At 42.5% G+C, this 18,700-nt stretch overlaps 1 protein-coding gene across 1 annotated transcript in view; it reads left to right on the top strand.

The window, feature by feature from the left end:
• ADGRB1 (adhesion G protein-coupled receptor B1) overlaps positions 1-18,700 on the top strand; it is a gene marked incomplete at both ends in the record, with an annotated part of 216,676 nt that overhangs the window by 187,410 nt on the left and 10,566 nt on the right. The window contains 7 exons of the mRNA XM_084279731.1: positions 1,771-1,942; positions 3,112-3,207; positions 6,543-6,597; positions 10,439-11,118; positions 12,369-12,404; positions 13,879-13,983; positions 15,822-15,875. Of these exons, the coding sequence (XP_084135857.1) occupies positions 1,771-1,942; positions 3,112-3,207; positions 6,543-6,597; positions 10,439-11,118; positions 12,369-12,404; positions 13,879-13,983; positions 15,822-15,875 (1,198 nt within the window). The remainder of the gene's footprint in view (positions 1-1,770; positions 1,943-3,111; positions 3,208-6,542; positions 6,598-10,438; positions 11,119-12,368; positions 12,405-13,878; positions 13,984-15,821; positions 15,876-18,700) is intronic.

The following is an 18,700-nucleotide window of genomic DNA, read 5'->3' as shown; positions in this document are numbered from 1 at the left end:
ATGCTTTAGGAGTTGTTTGGTTGAGGGCTGTCTGGCTGCTGCTTTCTTTTTTTTTTTTCCAATAATACTTTGAATTTATATTTCATATTGAACATTAAAGAACATTCAGTTTGTGATCCTGTATAAAAATTACAAGGTATCAGATTATGTCATGGCCCTTACCTTACATGGAAGTCTCATAATGCTTTTTTTTAATTGAAAAAAAAAAAGCTCCCTTATGTAAATTATATTGCTTAATAACACCACTAAGGAACACACCCGAGTCTGGACAGGTTCTAGAAATATTTGCAATCAGAATATCATTACGACTATAAAAATAACCTGTCACTTCAGTATGTGGTCATTACAGCAGAACTGATGTAACAATCCTTGGGAAACTCTTAACTGAAGCCAGGGCGTTACATCCTGATGTCCATACCTGTATCCAAGCTCCAGCTTTGTTCAGGTAAAACTCTCACTGAGGTTTGTGAGGGCAGTACCTGGATAACCAGCAAGTAAACATTATTAAAAACTTGTTCATATATCAGAAAATGGTAAGCAAGTCCCATGTAAGTACTGCAAAATGTGTGTCATGATATCTGTCCTGTAATTTATTGTGTTGCCTGTATTTGTTTGTTAGTTTCTAGATTGAGGTTTTCTATGCAGAAAAATCTTGAAGATCAACTTGTTATTCAGCCTGTGTATAGGACTACTCTTATTAGTTAGATAAAAGCCCAGGAAGAAATTCTCCTGGTACTCTTGGTGCACCAGTGCTGCCAAATATATAGGATGACTGACAGTTTAAAATCTCCCTAGCAAGCTGTTAAAATTGCTTGGGACCCTTTTTGGTCAGAGAGCTGAATATCTAAATAGTCCATGGGAATAGAGCTGTTTTCCCCTTTCTAGAGCCATCATTGGTAGATAACGTGGAGGTCCATGGGGCAGTACTTGCATTACAGAAAACAGTTATGTCCAGTTTTCTGTTTTGTGAATTAAGAAGTGGCTTGAATCTTAAGTTATTTTAACCCAGAATGTCCACCTAAGAGTGAACTTATTTAGAATAATTGATAAATATAGAAAAACCTGTATTTTTTCCCAAAACATTCAGCTGGGGAGATCACACATGAAAGTAGAACATTTTCTGCTCAAAGGAAAAGTGAGTCAGGCATCAGTTCTGATGTTCATTGATGTAGCATTGTAGGGATCATCATCTCTAGAGTAAGGGAACAACAGCAAAATATCAGTCTCCACATCAGCTCTATAATTGTCCTTTGTAGTCACTTGAAACAGTGGCACATGTCCCCAGTGTTGGTGTCTTCCATGTGCTGTGGAAGTCCAAGTGTCTGTAACCCAAGTGCCGACAGCCATCATGATAAACCAGTCTCTGCTGCAACTGTTCCCCATTCCCTTTGGCAACCTACAGTGATTGTATTTTGTCTCCCCTCCTTGGGAAAAGCCATTGTTGTGGACTGGTGACATAGAGTGGGAAGGGCATGAAAGGGGGAGTGAGGTATCTGCATCCTTCCTCCCCACCTCAAGTTTTATGCATGACTGCACCATTGGAAAGTAGTCCCTCCCGTAGAAATGTGTGTCACCTGTTTTGGTAGCGTGAGTGTGCAAAGCATCTTCCTGCATCCCCATGACAGGGGCTCAGAAGACATCTAGCACAAGTATCCATTTGCTGAAGAAGTCTTCTGAAGCCCCATGGGATCAGGAGGCTGAATTAGCATCCCACGTGGAAGCTGAGGAGGCTGAAGTGGAGCTCAATTCTCTTCTCCTCTCCCTTGACAGGGCATCCCTTTGGAGCTCCTGTGTGGTCCTACCTCTCCTGGCTCTCACCTGGATGTCTGCAGTCCTGGCAATCACTGATCGGCGGTCAGCACTCTTCCAGATCCTTTTTGCTGTCTTTGACTCATTGGAGGGCTTTGTCATCGTTATGGTCCATTGCATCCTAAGGCGGGAGGTGAGATGAATGAGTCTCTTCTCTTTTATATAACCAAAATAATTCCCACAGAAAACACCTGAAAAATGCCCAGTCAGACTGGTAACTTCTTTAACCCTACAAACTTTTGCCTCTGTGTAGAGAGTGATTACAAAAATGACCATGACACTATCGGTCAGAGGGAAGGAGGGATGAATCAATGGTTGTCATGCTGAGCGTGCTGCAGAGTGAAATTTAGGGGAGCAGTCTTAGATGAACTAACATGTCAGGCTTTGCTTATTTAACACCCAAATTAATATTTCCAGAATGCTTACACCCCACTTTGAAGACAGAATATTAAGAAAAACAATTTGTCTGTTTGATATTAAGAGGGGCACTTGTCACCCAGGTTTACAGAATAATTGTATGTTGGCATTAGTGCCTAGATATTTGAGGCAGTGAGTAAAGCTAGCAATAATCAAGCAAAGAAATTGAGTAAATTCTCTCTGGCTTCCCTGTGGAGATTTAAAATAATAAATTACATCAGGAAAGAAAAGGACGAATCTTTTATGTTTCTTTTATTCTTTTCATCCTACTGAGTGGATAGACTATTAATAACAGAGACAGGAAGGGGTTTTTTTTTCATTATTCATTTTATCTTCTTACAGCTCCTTTAAATTAAGTAAAACAGATTAATTTCTTATGCCAGGCCAATGAAATCAATGGAATTACACCACTGACTTGGCTGAGACTCCTTCAACTAATTCATTATGAATATGGGCCTGCATTTAACTCCCATTGCAGTCACTGGCATTTTTTTTTTCCATTGATTTCAGTGAGTTTTGTATCAGATATATATTACAGCTGATGTAGGACCCCAATGTAATGATTTATGCAGTAAAGTCCATTGTAAATTTATTGCAAGGTGTAAAATAGAAAACATTTTTATTCTTGGCTATATACAACAAGCAACTAGAAGTGACCAACACAGTGACCCAGGATACCTGTAAAACCTTTGAGTTGATCTGTTGGTAGGTGAGATATGTAACATATAAACCATTTGAAATTAGTACCTGGATGCTACTAAAGTAGGATCTACGTTCTTTTGATCTACCAAGGTTTTTTTGTTTGTTTGTTTGTTTTCTCTTCAGCAGGATTTAATAGGGTTTGGTGTTTTGTTCTGACTGTTCCAAATCTGTCTGTTCCTGCAGGTCCAGGACGCTGTGAAGTGCCGAGTAGTAGATCGTCAAGAAGAGGGCAACGGAGACTCAGGGGGGTCATTTCAGAACGGACACGCTCAGCTAATGGTAGGGAAAACTACCACCTAGTCTATCATTAAAGGAGCTATGGGCATTTTTCACTTATAACTGATAAACAACAGGCTCTGTCCATCATAGATTTTGCAATCTTCATTCTTTTCCCTTTAAACCTGAACAGATGTAGCGCTTAGTTCAGGCTCTTTCCCACTAATCCAATTTCTTTTCATTCTAATATCAAGGGGCTCAAACTTATACACCACTTTTTTGCAGACATCTTGGCAAGATCCTTTCCTTCCCAGAAAAAACAGAAAACAAAAAACTCCCAGGTTTTCCAGACTTTTTCATCCCAAATCATCACACTGCCTTGTCCTAGCTGAATCTACGAGTCAGGGTTTTAATAGCGTTTTAATCACAGTCTGTTGGGTCCCTATTATAAAGATGCTATCTCAGAAACACACTTGTTTGCATTTCTTCTTTGGGAATGTAGTTTAAGCACTGAAAACCTTGGTCCTGTTGTATAAGTCGTTTACAAACAGCCTAGATAAGAATGCAGAAGAATAAGCTATGGGGAATCCTCATGCATCTCCTTGAGTGTTATGATGTAGATGATATAAGAAGCATTTATTGCTGAAGTTGGAGTAAGGACATCAGGACAATCACAAGATTTGGACAAGTTCCAAATGTGTTTAGTTAATATTAGACCTATATCACATTCCAGTGTGGGTTTTTTCCCAGTCATTCCTGTGCTAAGCTAAGTAGCTTGTGCTTGGGTACAAGACCTCAACTCAAAAACACAATCTTTAAATCAAGGCATGAGGGATATACAATTCTACCACACCTCATAGGTGTTAAAATCAGGTGCCTCATTTCTAATTTAAATGTGTGGTCTTCTCATTTTCAGACAAGGTGTAATTAGAAAGCCCTTTGTGTACCTGGTACTTCTGCTCCTTCAGTAATAGAATCACAGAATCATAGGGGTTGGAAGGGACCTCTAGAGCCCATCAGGTCCAACCCCCCTGCCAAAGCAGGTTCCCTAGGACAGGTTGCACAGGTTGGTGTCCATATGGGTCTTGAATATCTCCAGAGAAAGAGACTCCACACCCCCCTGGGCAGCCTGTCCCAGGGCTCTGTCACCCACACTGTGAAAAAGTTCTTCCACATATTGTTGCAGAACTTCCTATGCTCTAACGTGAAGCCATTGCCCCTTTTCCTGTCCCCACAGACCACTGAGAAGAGACTGGCCATTTCCCCCTGTGTCCCACAATTGAGATATTTATAAACATTTATAAGATCTCCTCTCAGTCTTCTTTTCTCAAGGCTGAACAGCCCGAGTTCTTTCAGCCTTTCCCTCATAGGGGAGATGCTCCAGGCCTTTAATCATCTTCATAGCCTCCTCTGGACTGTCTCCAGGAGATCCCTGTACCTTTTATCCCAGGGAGCCCAGAACTGGACACAATACTCCATGTGGGGCCTGACCAGGGCAGAGTAGAGGGGGAGGATCACCTCCTTTGACCTGCTGGCCACGCTCCTTTTGATGCACAAGACTTTGTAATCCTATCCAGTCTTAATCTTTCTTTCAGTAAGGAAGCTTTTTATTCTCACTGTATAAGATGTTTCCCTTCAAATTATTTATCTAGCCCAGAGAGGTTTTAGATGCCCCATTGCTAGCAGTGTTCAAGGCCAGGTTGGATTAGGCTTTGGGCAACCTGGGCTAGAGGAAGCTGTCCTTCCCCATGGCAGGTGGAAGATTCTATGATATAACCTTTTCCACATGCCCTTCAGACCCTCACCATCCTTTAAAAATCTGGATGCTATGTGATGCTATTGTCACCATCCCAGGTGCTACATTCTGAAGTTTCAGACTTTTGTCTTTCCATATAACTTTTTGTTTTCATCCATTATCAACCACCTTGCAAAATTCTCTGTCAGCCACGAGTTTTTTAGCAGTGAGATAACATTTACTTCACTGTTGATGGATGTGTTGAGAAGTGGAGAGTTTACAATCATTTTTTTTTCTTCACATGCAGGCTCAAAATGCTCTGGAATCTAGATGTGAATGATGAGACCTCACTGATATTTTTAGAGGGGCACAATGTTATTTTATAGTGACTGAGCTGTAAATAACCAAAGAAATAAAAAGCTTTGCAGGATGCAATTTTTGCTGTTACCTTTTCCAGTAATCTCCAAATCTGCCCAACAAGTGAAAAGAAGCTTAGCTGAGTAGAACTGTTTGCCACACAGTCTTGCTGACTGGTATTAAATATAAATCTATCTTTTATTTATTTATCAGGAGAACCAGTACAGGCTGTTCAGTTACATTTTTCTGGAACTCCTATCACGAAAATGAGATTATGTATTTCTGTGCCATCCCACTTGCCCATTTAAACATTAGTTCAGTCTTATTTCTCTTAGATTCTTCTCAGATTTACTTGATATCCCAAATAATTTACTAAGAAATTAAGATCAATTAGGTTGAGATAATTCCTCAACCAGCTTTCAAAAAATTCTTGGATCTGAACCTGATAATATTAAAGTGTTTATCCCAAGGGAATAAACACACTCTTCTTAGTATTGAACTGGAATAAATTTAATCACATTAATACAATTATATTAAGTACCTTCTTTCTGAAATGATACTAGAAATAATCAGTGAACTCTTCTGTCTTCTGCTAGTCTATGGCCTTTCTATTACTCCATGAAAACTCATGGCCCACGGTGACTCAGTGTATCTAGTTCTTTGAAATGTTATCTGCTAACAGCTTTAGGAAAAGGATTAACTCATACTGCAAGAAGAAAGGAGTTTCATTTGGCTTTACAGACGGCTTGAAAAAGTTATTCAGCCTTTGTGCCTGCAGGGACCATCGATTTTATATGCTAAGAGTTTTGGAAGCAGAAACTTGTTTCCACTTCATGTGACTTGGTGATAGATCACAAGAAAGCCCAGCATGTGTAAAGTGTTCTCAGTGGCATCCCCAGATCTTTTTTAATGAGTGGAAGAGAGCACACTTAGACTAAGCTTGGGGTGATATATCCAAGGCAGGTCAGGTCAGGAACCTGCCCTTTGTTTTTTTAGGAACGTGCATAAATCTGTTCCAGGGAGGTATTTTAATCTGGCAGCCCAGGAATTAGTGTATGGATGACCAGATAAATCCAGCTGAAAAGCAATGTTACTGTTTACAACTGCCTGAGGCTCAAAAGCCAAAGGTGAAAAAATGTGGGTTTGTTGCTGTGCTACAAAGCCCAGGTAAAATATCTCTCCTCCACTTTTCTGGCAATGGCTGTGTCTGCCTCACTAGTTAAAGTGGGGGTTTTGCATTTTCCAAATGGCTTTCCTTCCCCTTCACCTCCTTTTGACCACATCCTCTGTGTTCTCTGTCTTTCAGACCGATTTTGAGAAGGACGTGGATATGGCTTGTAGATCAGGTGAGCACATCACAGGTGAGAATCAGCAAGTGACCTGGTTTGGGGATTGAACTAGGCCATTTTTTTTCCTTTCTGTTTTATTTGTGTGTGTCTTAGTGTCTTGCATGTACTTGTATGGGCTGCCCTTACTCTCAACCTTGATCAAAAGAAAGTAGCACCCCTACTTCTCCCCTGTGCTTTGCTTATCCTATATCCCTGTAGCTCTCTTGTTTTTAACTATGATTAAGCCTTGCCTCCAAGGTATTATTGCTTACCTATGGCCCATGTAACACAGTGGCAGAAAAGAGAATCAAGGAAGAAGAGATCAGGTTCATCTCTTCTTACTGTGATCCTTCTTTGCTTTAGCAACCTCTGCCCAAGGGGTTCACACCAACCTCAGACAGCTCTGTACCCTGGAGAGGTGTCTTTGAGAAGGTCTGGAATCTGGAGAGCCTTCCCACCACTCCATCTGTCTCCATGCATACTTCTAGTGCAGTTGTAAGCTGCCTGTCTGTATGGAGGTGGGTCAGGTCTCTTCTCCTTTGCCTGCACCTTTCATCTGTGTGTTCAACCACACACATTCACTATGACCCTAAAGATCTGCATGAGTTGACAGTCCCTTTCCCCAGTAACTCCCTTATCTCTTACTCCTCTGGAGGTATCTTCGCTGTCTGGATTCTCCTTTGCTACCTGATTGTCTCTGCAGGTTTCATGCTCTCCTGGTCCTGGCATGCCTGACCATTTGGCTGGATTTTTTTTTCTTACCCTTTGTAGATATTTAGGCTATTATTTACCCTCCCAGACTTCTCTGCTCTCCCAAGCAAGAGAAATAGCAGCTTGCTTGGCACCTGAAGATGATTCATATCATCCAAACCAGGATCTCCTCTAGCCAAGGACAGTACATACTGTGTGCTGTTCCCATCATGGGAAAGCTTTTGTCTCTGTCTCTCTGTCAATTTTCCTTCCTCCCTTCCTTCCTTCCTTCCTTCCCTTTTCCCCTTTCCCTTTCCCTTTCCCTTTCCCTTTCCCTTTCCCTTTCCCTTTCCCTTTCCCTTTCCCTATCTTTCCTCTTTTCCTCTGTCTCTTTCTATGCACATCTACCTGTCCCTTTCATTTATCTTTTCCTTTATCTAATCTATCATTTATTCATCTGCTTCTAATGTATTTATCTATAATTCATCTCTTTCTCTCTATCTTGCAATCACTTATTTATCTCTGTCCTCAGTTGTCCATCTTGGTGTACCTGTTATTTATGTATTTCTGTGTCTGTCAACATTTATCTCTGTCACTGTGTTTCTGTGTATTGTCTGTCATTGTCAGTATCATTTATCTATCTAATATCTATCTATATCTTATTTATCTTTTCCTGTCCTTCTCTCTGCCTCAGTCCCTCTCCCTATGCTTACCACAGTCACAGTATATTTATCTCACTTATCCCTGTGATATCTTATTTCATGGTCTCTTTCTGACCATTTATCTCTTTTCAGGGTCTGTCCATTTTGTTCTTCCTGTTTCTATGTCTCACACTCTCTAATCTAATTTCTGACTCCCTCTTCTCATTTGTCTCCTATCTTCCTTTTTGACACTGAAGACCTCAGTTCCAAACAGATCACGTGCAAAAAAACATGTGTGTGAGACCAGGTCTGTCTTGAACACATGCTCATCCAGGCTGGGTCTTGCCAAACACAACAGCAGCCCACCTTCTGCAGGAAACCAAGGCAGATCCTGAACTCCTGCAGTAAAGGAGCTCTTCTGAATCTGCTCACAACTGTCTTGCTCCCAGATCAAGGAAAAGAAGGAGCTGGTTGTTTTCACATGACTTCAGGGCAGAAGACCCTGGATCATCAGCTTTCTAACAAGCTAGGCTTCTCTTCTTTTACCAGCATACAGCTGTACAATTAGTTTGTTGATGTCTGCCTGAAGAGATATTCCTCCTCTGATAGAGTGTTACTCTGTGCCAAGCTGAATAGTTAAAGATAGTCCCTGTTTTAGAGACCTTTCTATGTGGTGCATCATCCTGTGCATTCCACTTATTCAATAAGAAAAAATAGAAATCTGTTGGTTGGTTGCTGGCCATCTTTTCACCCAAAGGCACCAGCTCTTGTGTTATGATGGATTGCAAACATGCCTGATACTTCTCATAACCTCCTCACTTAGATTCACGGGTAGAAATGGGTCCATGGCTCAGTGTTGAAAGCTCACTCCATGATTGGAGACTGCTAAGCTCAAACCTACTTTCTGCAGCTGACATGAGCATAGAGAAGAACCTGAATCAATAAACCTTACTGACATTCCCAAGCAAAGGGTTTGACTTCAGTAACATTTTCCCATAGTATTCCCAATGAATGCCCTCAAAGGATTTCTCTGCCAGTGTCAAGATGAGCATGGCTGCCACAGTTATACCCAGTGTCTTTCTCTTTCAAAGCTTTTTAAAAGTTCTTTTATTCTACTTGGTCTCATTGTCCTCCAGCCTTTCTTGCTTTAGCAGTCTTTGAGGGAAGCTTTGTTTTTCCAGCGCCCATGGATCCCAGTATGAGTTAGTAGAAAAATTTATGTGTCCTCAGTCCCATGGGATCATAGAATCATAGAATCATAGAATGGTCTGGGTTGGAAGGGACCCCAAGGATCACAGAGCTCCAACCCCCCTGCCACAGGCAGGGACACCAACCTCCAGGCCTGGGATGACGATGTCATGTTCTGCCTCTATCCCAGATGAAACTGCTGAGTAGTATCAGGTTCCCCTAAAACTCCTTGCCTCTAGTTCATTTGGGAAAAAAAATAAGTAAGAAGACCTTTTGTTGTTGTTGTTGTTGTTTTTCTGAGATGGGTAAAAGGGGAACATGCATTTATTTCTCCTCTCCTGTGCTGAAATACTGGGTAAGTAGCCTTCAGTCCCTCACCGCTTTGCCCTTGTGATTTCCATACCCTGGAGACATCACGACTGACATCGTTATCATCCTAAGGTCTTTGTTGCAGCCTGAACTCAACCAAGGAATAGGTTCCTATGCTTAAAAAAGGAGCAGATGTCTTGTTGTGGGCAGTGTTGTGCGGGAATGAGTGTATGTGTGTCCTATATATACCTTCTAATTGGCATGTTCACCTCATCCTCAGTTTTCCTCTGCTATTTCCTCAGGTTTTCCTCTCCTATTAAGGAATATTCATGGCACTCCTTTGTGTCCTCAAGGGAAATTGAGAAACGCTAAATAATTAGCTCTCACAAAGGCTTGGCATAATTACTAGAATGCAAGCTTTTTGGAGAGCAGTTAGACATTTGTAACAAGATGTGCTGTGTTTTACAATGCCAAATTATTGACACTGTTCCTGGGAAAAGATACCTGGAGCAGTTCAGCAACTTTAAAACAAAAACCCAACCAACCAAAATAATTAAAATCACCAATAATGCTGCACTTCAGCTATTTTGTGAATAAAAATAATTTTGACATGAAAACAACCTTTTATTTTAAAGAATTCTACTCCATGGCCTGGGATACATGTATATTATGTGTGTATATATATATACATATACTACATGTACTAAATATAGATACATGTGTTTGCATTTTAATAAATTGTCTTGAATATATGACAACACATGTAGGTCTAGTTGACAGTTTTGGCCATGATGTTGTTGGAAAATTTGCATCATGGAGAACTGTCTCAAAATGAGAAAGCTTTTTTTTTCCTCCCTAGCTTTAGTTTTCTTCAGCATCCTGGATTTAAAAACCAAACCAAACCAATATAAGACTCTGTTTTGCCACCATAGCCTCTTCCTGAGAGGTCCACTGGAACATTCTAGCATGGTGTGACTGTGGTAGACATATTGATGTATTAATAAAAAGCTAGGTGAGGTTCTAAGGATTGTTATCTGTCTCCCTAGTGCTGAATAAAGACATCACCACCTGCAGGACCTCAACCATCACAGGAACACTGAAGCGCCCATCACTGCCAGATGAAGAGAAATTGAAACTCAACCACCAGAAGGGGTCATCAAACTTCAACAGTCTTCCAGCCAACGTCTCCAAGATGCATCTTCAGGGCTCACCACACTACCTGGGGGCCATCAACCTGAATGAGTTCAGCAATCACACTCTCACTCTGAAGAAGGACAAGAACCAGCCACCTAAGTCCATCTACATCTGTGATGGGGACATCTTCAAGAAGTTGGACTCAGAACTTTCCCGGGCGCAAGAGCAAACGCTGGACACAAGCTACGTCATTCTGCCTACCAACACATCTACCTTACGGGCCAAACCACCCAAAGATGAGAGCAAATACAGCATCAATATTGACCAGATGCCCCAGACACGGCTCATTCACCTCAGTATGGCTACTGACCCAGGCTTTGTTGTTAAGAGTCCTCCACGGGAGCCTGTAACCATGACTTGCAGTGAGGTACAAGGTTCCCCCATGATACAACAGCAGCAGCAGCTGGCTCCACAAAATATCTCCAATGAGTCACAGATTCCCAACAGCCTGTGTGACACAGGTGACTCAGGGAATTCAGGTGTGGTGTCCAAGAGTGAGACTGTCTCCACCCTCTCCATGAGCTCCTTGGAGGTGAGTGCATGAATTACAGTCTCGGTCTCAGACCAGAATGATGTCCTGCCCCCAGTGTTTGCCACACCAGGTGTTTCAAGAGAAGCACCGTAGGCCAAATGCAGCCCACCATGCAGTGCCATTATTGTGTTATATTATCATAAAGGATCATTGACATGGGGTACCATTTTATAATCTAATGTTTAAAATCCCTCACAGTTTACACAGACGTGTTCCATTGCTGGGTGGACTGTCTTTAGCCCTACAAGCAGTGCAAAGTCCAGTAAAAATGTTAGTTTGTCAAAGACTGATCATTTTAATGCAAGGCACATGGCTTGCATTACCTTTTTCAATTCTCTGCCTCTTTCTTTCTTTTTGATGACTTCAGTCATAATACAGATGAGAAAATGTTAGTGATCACAGGTGTAAAATGTCCCTAAGGCTTGGCCTACAGTGATCTTAGCATCAGTGGGATGTCTGAGGTTTTGCATAAGTGCAGCCTTCTCCTGACCTATGATAACTCACTGCATATATTAACAGTTGTCCCTAGATCATTGATCTTAGACTGATGTTTGGCTTGGTTTTTGCACTTATATTTTATAGAATCATAGAATGCTTTGGGTTGAAAGTGACCTCATGCCCCCTATGGTTCCAACTCCCCTGCTAGGGGCAGGGACATCCTTCACTAGATGAGGATGCCCAAAGCCCTGGCCTTAAAACACTTCCAGGGAGGGGGCATCCACAGCTTCTCTGGACATCTTGTTCCAGTACCTCACTACCCTCACAGTTAATAATTTCCTCCTAATATCTAATCTAAACTTACCCTCCTTCAGCTTAAGACCATTACCCACTGTCCTATCACTTCTTGGCATCTGGCCCTTTTCATGCCTATTGTCAGAGACCAGGTCTCAGCCATGGCTGTCCAAACTTCAGTCTTGGATGACTGATAGAGAAAAGCTGCAATAGATGAGTTGGCTGAGCCTCTCTGCTATCCATTCTGTGAACCACCTGCAAGCTCATAACTAGGACAGAGTCTTAAATTGGCCAAACTCCCATGCTCAACCCTCCTCAAGGGTCAGTGTGTTTGGTAGCGATCCCTCTGGCACTTCTCTTCATGGAGAGCCAGAGAAACAGGTTAAAGGTGTAGGAATAAGATAAAAAGAGAAGAACACTCCCTGATTTATCTACTGTGTGGTTGAGTTTGTGCCCACACAGCAGCATCAACCTTTGCTAACCTTCACCCATCTCTCTTTTTTCTCTTGAATATGCAGAGGCGGAAATCCCGGTATGCAGAACTAGATTTTGAGGTGAGTCCATCCCTCTCTGAATGTACTTTTCTAGGGATAAGATAAGAGAAATAAACACTGCTTTCTTTTCTTCCTGGCCCCTTTGTGTGAGTGCTGCTTTTGCCACAAAGAGCTTCTTGGAGGGTTTAAAAACAGTGGGTTGAAAGAGTTGTGTTGCATGCCTAGTAAGGCTCACCCCATGCATCTAAACAAATGGGTGATTTATATTGGTACATGTTTAATTTATGAAGCAGTAGCTTCTGTGTAAACATTTGTAAAGCAGGATTCCACACCAGCTTGCCCAAGGCCTGTACTGTCTCCTTTGTTAGCCAAATGCTTACGGAGACCTGATGGAGTAGTAGGTGACCACTCCACATTGCTGTTTGGAAAGCACATGTACATTTGGTTGGTGGCCTAAAATGCCTGACCTTTTGTGCACAACATCTGATCCTTAACAGAAAGGAAAGCTAATACACACCCACTGTCACAACTCCATCATTAGCCCTTGTCTTTCCCAGCTATTAATGAACCTCAAAGAATCAGCCTGAGTAGAGGTTTATACTGCATGTGCAGAATTGTCTGTCCTTATCCCACAGAATGGTAAGCTTTGAAAAAAACAGTTGTTCACAGAGAGACCATGAAGCTACTGTGAGGTAGTGCAGCTATCCCAAGTGTAACCATGGTATCCTTCCTGGCAGAGCTGTCCTTTCCCTCCAAAGCTGCTAGCTTAGTCCACAAAAGACTTATGTTAAGGTCCCATGAGGAGTTGTCTTAACACTAAAATCACTTCAGAGCCCCACATTGTAAGCTTGGTCTGAAATTGAGTCTCCATGGGTACATCTAAACTGATACTTCAAGTTGATCCCAAACTATTTGAACCACCTTCTCTGATTATATAGCACCTTGGCAGAGCACAAGAAAGACAATTCACCATGTTTTTACATGTAAAGGGAAGTCCTTGTTGGACTCCTTCTGGGCTCCTTGTTGCTCCTTCTGGGCAGTAGAAGGTAGAAATGAAATGCAGAAGGGCTGAAACACCAAGAAAAGGAAATTGGGGAATAGTTTCTGATTGAAATTCTTCTAGCCAAATTGTACTTGTTTGGGCAAACTCTGAATGCATTTGCAAAGGAGGCACACTGAGAACAGACAGGGGGGTCAGGTATCAGTTAAAAAGGTAAAGAAAGCTTCCTAGATCAAGCTGGTAGAACATTGCCAGTCAGCACAAATTCTGCAGCATAAACAATTGTTAAGTTGCAGGTTTAGGTTAACCATAAGGTCAAAAATGAGTCTTGCCCACTTCTCCCACTGTCTAATCCTGAATATAAAGCCAGTGGGTCCTCAGTGAACTTGGAAGGTAGTTCAGGCACACCAAATTGCACCTGCAGGGACACAGGCAGGTTTTGATATTGTATGTCATTTTGGGGGGGGAAAACATGTTTTTTTTCTGTACAGCTGAATAGGATTTGCTGACCTTTGGCCCTTGTGTTTGCTTCAGAAAATCATGCACACAAGAAAACGTCACCAAGACATGTTCCAAGACCTGAACAGAAAACTCCAGCACGCAGAGAAGGAGAAGGAGTCTCCGACAACGGACAGCAAGGTTAGTCAGACACTTGCAGAACCATCACCTCCTAGAGCTCCCTAGCTACCAGCAGGAGTTTGGGAAGGAGCAAGAAGGTTTAGGAGCCCTCACTGAATGCCTTACCTTTATTTTCTGTCTATACATGTTGCAACAAGCCCAATTACATCCAAAAAGGACACAGAGTCACAGAAGTTACCAGTGCTGCTTCGCAGCCCAGAAGGAGAATGTTTGTCCTCATGTCTGTTCATGGTGAATGGAGTCTGTGTTTTCTGGCTTGTCTCTGTTCCCTGTGTCCGTGTCTGTTCTTTGCATCCCTGTTCAGATCATCTCCAAGTGCCCCATACATCCACTCATAGCTAGGAACTGGAAACCAGAACAGTCTTGAGAAAATCCAGTTGGAAAGAGGAGAAAGCAGAAGGTGGGGACAAAAGGAATCTTCTGTCCCACTGGCTGGGGCTGAGGTGGAAGCCAAGGCAGCAGCATTGGACATGGTTATTTAGGAAAGCCACAGCAATGAGATTTAAGCTGTGATGGTGGCAGCACTTTCTTAGAGATTGTATGGTGACTAAATGTAGCATGAGGGTATTTCTAGCAGCTGATTGCCACAGACATGGCTTTCCTTGGCAAGAGCAAAATTCCAGGGCAAGAAGAGACTTTGAGGGAGGCAGGCTGAAGGAGAGACCTTGCAGCCTTTCACTGGGGCAGCGATATGGTACTAGAAAGAGATATCAGGAGCCTGTGTAGTAAGTGATGTAGATAATGCAAGTAAGGGAGGCTGATAGCACATCCCCCATGTCTCAGCCCGTTAATGAGCCTTCTGAGCAAGAGCCAAAAGGTTGCAAGGAAGTGTATCTACTCCAGCAGAAAGGAAAAACAAGCAGCAAGGTCAGACTGGCAGTAGGAAATTAAATTTGCATTGTGCCTGCACTCAGAAGAGTGGTTATTTATAATATTCTTGATCATTTGTAAGCAAAGTCAGATCTAGGATGCACACTCACCTGCAGTGTGGCTGAGAAGGCACTAGCAAGGCTTATTTTGATAGGAGTTCCTTAGAGGCAAGACCAGACCTGAGAAGGTGATTGAACAAGATGTTTGGTTTGGTTCTTGGTGGAAGCAGAGCACTGCAGAGCCTTTGGTCTGCTCTCAGATCTCAGAGCACTGCTGTGCTGCGCTCTGGAGATGTGGTCCCAGCAAATCCTACTTTTGATTGTGTGTGACAAGGTGTCATTATGGGCTCTCCGGTGTTACAGAATGAGAGGGATAGTGAATCCAGCAGACATGTTCAGATCAAAGGAGGCTGTGTTGGCTCAGAATCCCAATGCATTTATTGAATTTCATCTCTCTGCTGTTTTCCCCCCCCCCCCCCCATTATTTAGGTATGAGACTGCTGTAAAATCAGAAATGCCTAAATGCCATGTAAAAGTTAATCTGTGATATGATTGCAGGAGGTTTTTATAGATTGAGATGTTTTGAGCATTTCAGAGATGCATCTACCTAGAATTAAAGTTGCCAGTGTCAGCATCAAAGAGCTTTGAACTGCTGGAGAGAAGCTGTGAAGGTGGCCTTTGCATATTGACTCAATCTTTTTCAAGTTGTGATTTTTATTTGGATGTAACCTGGGAGGTTGAGCTTGCAAAGATCACTATTGGCAAGTCAGTAGTGGGTATTGGTTTAAAAACATCCAAAGCAGTACAAAGAAAAATAAATAGCTTTCTTCACCCCTTTTTCTACCATTTGCTGCTGGGGACACCACTGGAAATCATGCCCCATCTTCAGCTTGCCCTGAGAAGGCAAATTGCAGATACCAGGGATTAAAGTAACTACAAAAGAAAACTTTCTCTTTCATGTATGTTTAGGTTATAAAACGATGGAGTGTTTCTTCTGGTGGGAGTGATAAAACTAACGTTAGCGTAAGTCTGGCTTTCGTTCTACATTGAAGAGCATCATAGACCTGTTCCAAACCCTTCCATGATGCATGAATCCAGATACATTTCTTCCCCTGTAGGAAGCTCCTCGCCTTGTTGGCATGAACAAGGTCATAAGCATCCTGGAATACCCTTGAACCCTTTCACAACCTAGCAGCGTGAGCAGAAGGGGTGGTTAACTGGGTCTAGTCCATCTGCCTGCATGGCTGTCTCTTTGATTTCCCTTTTAAATAAGCAACCACAAAAGCAAGCTACCAATTCTCTCTGCAGCCCTGGCAGTTTCCCAGCCTCTCCTGGCAGCATGTTCTGTTGTTCTTAGTCCTTTCCAAGATATGCCACTTTTTCTAATCTTCACACTTTTGTCTCTCTTCCTTCAACTCCAAGGTCAGGAAGGTGCTGCTGAAACTAGATGTCTACATAGGACTGTCCTCCTTTTAAATTCCTAGGAATGGTGCTGGCTCTTTTTAGGGATTGGTTTGGGTTTTCTTTTGATGTCAAGTTGGATGAGGTTTTGGGCAACCTGGGCTAGTGGAGGGTGTTCCTGCCCATGTCAGGGGGGTTGGAACTAGATGGTCTTTGAGGTCCTTTCCAACTCAAACCATTCTAGGACCCTGATTCTATGTAAATGCTAATCTTGCCCGTACTTCAGTGCACTGGCCAGAACTGATTTCCCTATCACACCATATACTTAGTTCCTCTCAGATGTGATACTACATTGTCAAATTTGAAGGAAGCCCAAACAGAAAATGGAAGAAACCATTGTTCTGCCTCTTCAGGAAGAGGGGTTGAAAATTCAACCACCACATGTGTTTACTGTTGAGAATTTCTCCAGCTTCAGTCATAGAACATGATTTTAAGGGGTCTTCTGCAAAGACCTGAAGGTTTGTACCAGCACATATATTCCTCCTAAGTATCCTGATACATTTAAACTTTGGGTAAGCCTACACTTGAAAGGTAAAGAAGACTGTCCTTTATCCACTGTCCTGAAGCAGTTAATGACAGAGCTGGAAACAGTCAGGGACACCTGCATGTTTGAGCTGTTCAGTTTTCCTCCTTTACAAGGTCCTTTTCTGAAAGGCATTACTGGTGTGAGAATGATGCAACCCCTGTCAAAGGCAGTCTTGACAAATGCCTCTGGGCTTGTGTCTCATCCTAAGAGCATGAGGATGGATTTGGGGACAAATACTGTTTTCCCTTCACCCAGAGGTCAAGGAGTCCTTCCAAGGGACCTTTCTTCTCCCTTGCACTGGAGGACACAGGGTGGAAGCATCCATGTGATGCAAAGCCCTGTGCAACACTGCAGGTAGACATCACACATCACTGTTCAAGTCAGAAGTGCTACAGCCAGGATCTGGAGACGAATCCAAGTTCTGTTCAGATCAGTGCACCTCCACTGCTGTCATTCCTTGACCTGTCATCAGTTGACTAATGAGCAATTTTTGCCAGGGTGGTATGTCAGAGGTAGGCAAGAAGTATTCTGGAACAATCACTTGACCAGATTTAATGCATTTCCAGGAACCACTCTTCCAGCAGTGTTTGCTGCAATTATTTTGCTACAAACCAAAGCACACTGCTGATGCTAAAGTACCTCAAGTCTCAGAGTACAACGATGCAGAATTGGCCTTCCTTGGGCAACAAACTTGGATTTTTCATTTCTTACACATGTACCTCCACTATAAAAATGCCCACGTTGGAATCATGCTCAGTTACTCCTAACTTAAATCATGTTGTCCAGCAGATTCATGTTCAAATCATACAACATCACATATCCAACTCCACTCAAGCCCAGGCCTCTTCACTGCAGCATAGGAGAGGGGTCTCACTCAGTCATGGATTTATGAACTAATAATCATGGATGTTGGCACTATTATCCAAAGCTAACTTTTCAGTGAGTTAAGATGGTAGCACACTGACATACATACAGCATAATCTGATAACTGCAAGTTGAAAAGTCAATTTTTTAATGAAGTAACAGATGTCTTTATGGCCTTATCATGGGCTATGGTAAATTTGTCCCTTGCAGTCTTCAAGTTCAGGTGAACCAAGGAGGATGGAGATGATGGGGCTGTTCAGCCTGGAGAAAAGAAGGCTAAGAGGGGATCTTATTAATGTTTATAAATATCTCAAGTGTGGGACACCTGGGGAAACAGCCAGCCTCTTTTCTATGGCCTGTGGGGATAGGACAAGGCTTCATGTTGGAGCACAGGACGTTCTGTACCAATATGTGGAAGAACTTTTTCACAGTGAGGGTGACAGAGCCCTGGGACAGGCTGCCCAGGTGGGGTTGTGCAGTCTCCTTCTCTGCAGATATTCAAGACCCATCTGGACACCTATCTGTGTAATATGAGCTAGGGAACCTGCTTTGGCAGGGGAGTTGGACCTGATGATCTCTGGAGGTCTCTTCCAACCCTTACGATTCTGTGTCTCTGTGATTTTTGAAAAATTAGCTCTTACTCAAAAGGAGATTATAGAGTTGTAGGCAAGACTCCTTTACTCCTGTTATGCTGGAATTTGGGACACATTATCACTTTCTACCTGAAGGGACTTTGAATCCAAAAAGAGTATCTTAAGAACATCTAGGTTTACTTTGCTCACCCTCCTCCCAGATTCCTTGCAGTCAGCCTATCTGTAGAATTTGCACACTGTTGCCCTTCCATTTTATCCCAGGCCAGACTGGAAGCTGGTGTAGACCCTGAGCAAGCTGTGCTTGTTGAATATTTATCCCCTAGATAGCTTATTTGCAGCCAGGAAACATGAAAGGAACAAAAAGTTTGGAGACAACCACAGCAGGATTTGCAATGAAAAAGCAT

Source organism: Gallinula chloropus (genome assembly GCF_964237585.1).
Source record: "Gallinula chloropus genome assembly, chromosome: 2".
Taxonomy (NCBI): Eukaryota; Metazoa; Chordata; class Aves; order Gruiformes; family Rallidae; genus Gallinula; species Gallinula chloropus.
The sequence above is the reverse complement of the archived record's forward strand: the minus strand, read 5'-3'. Positions and strand labels throughout refer to the sequence as shown.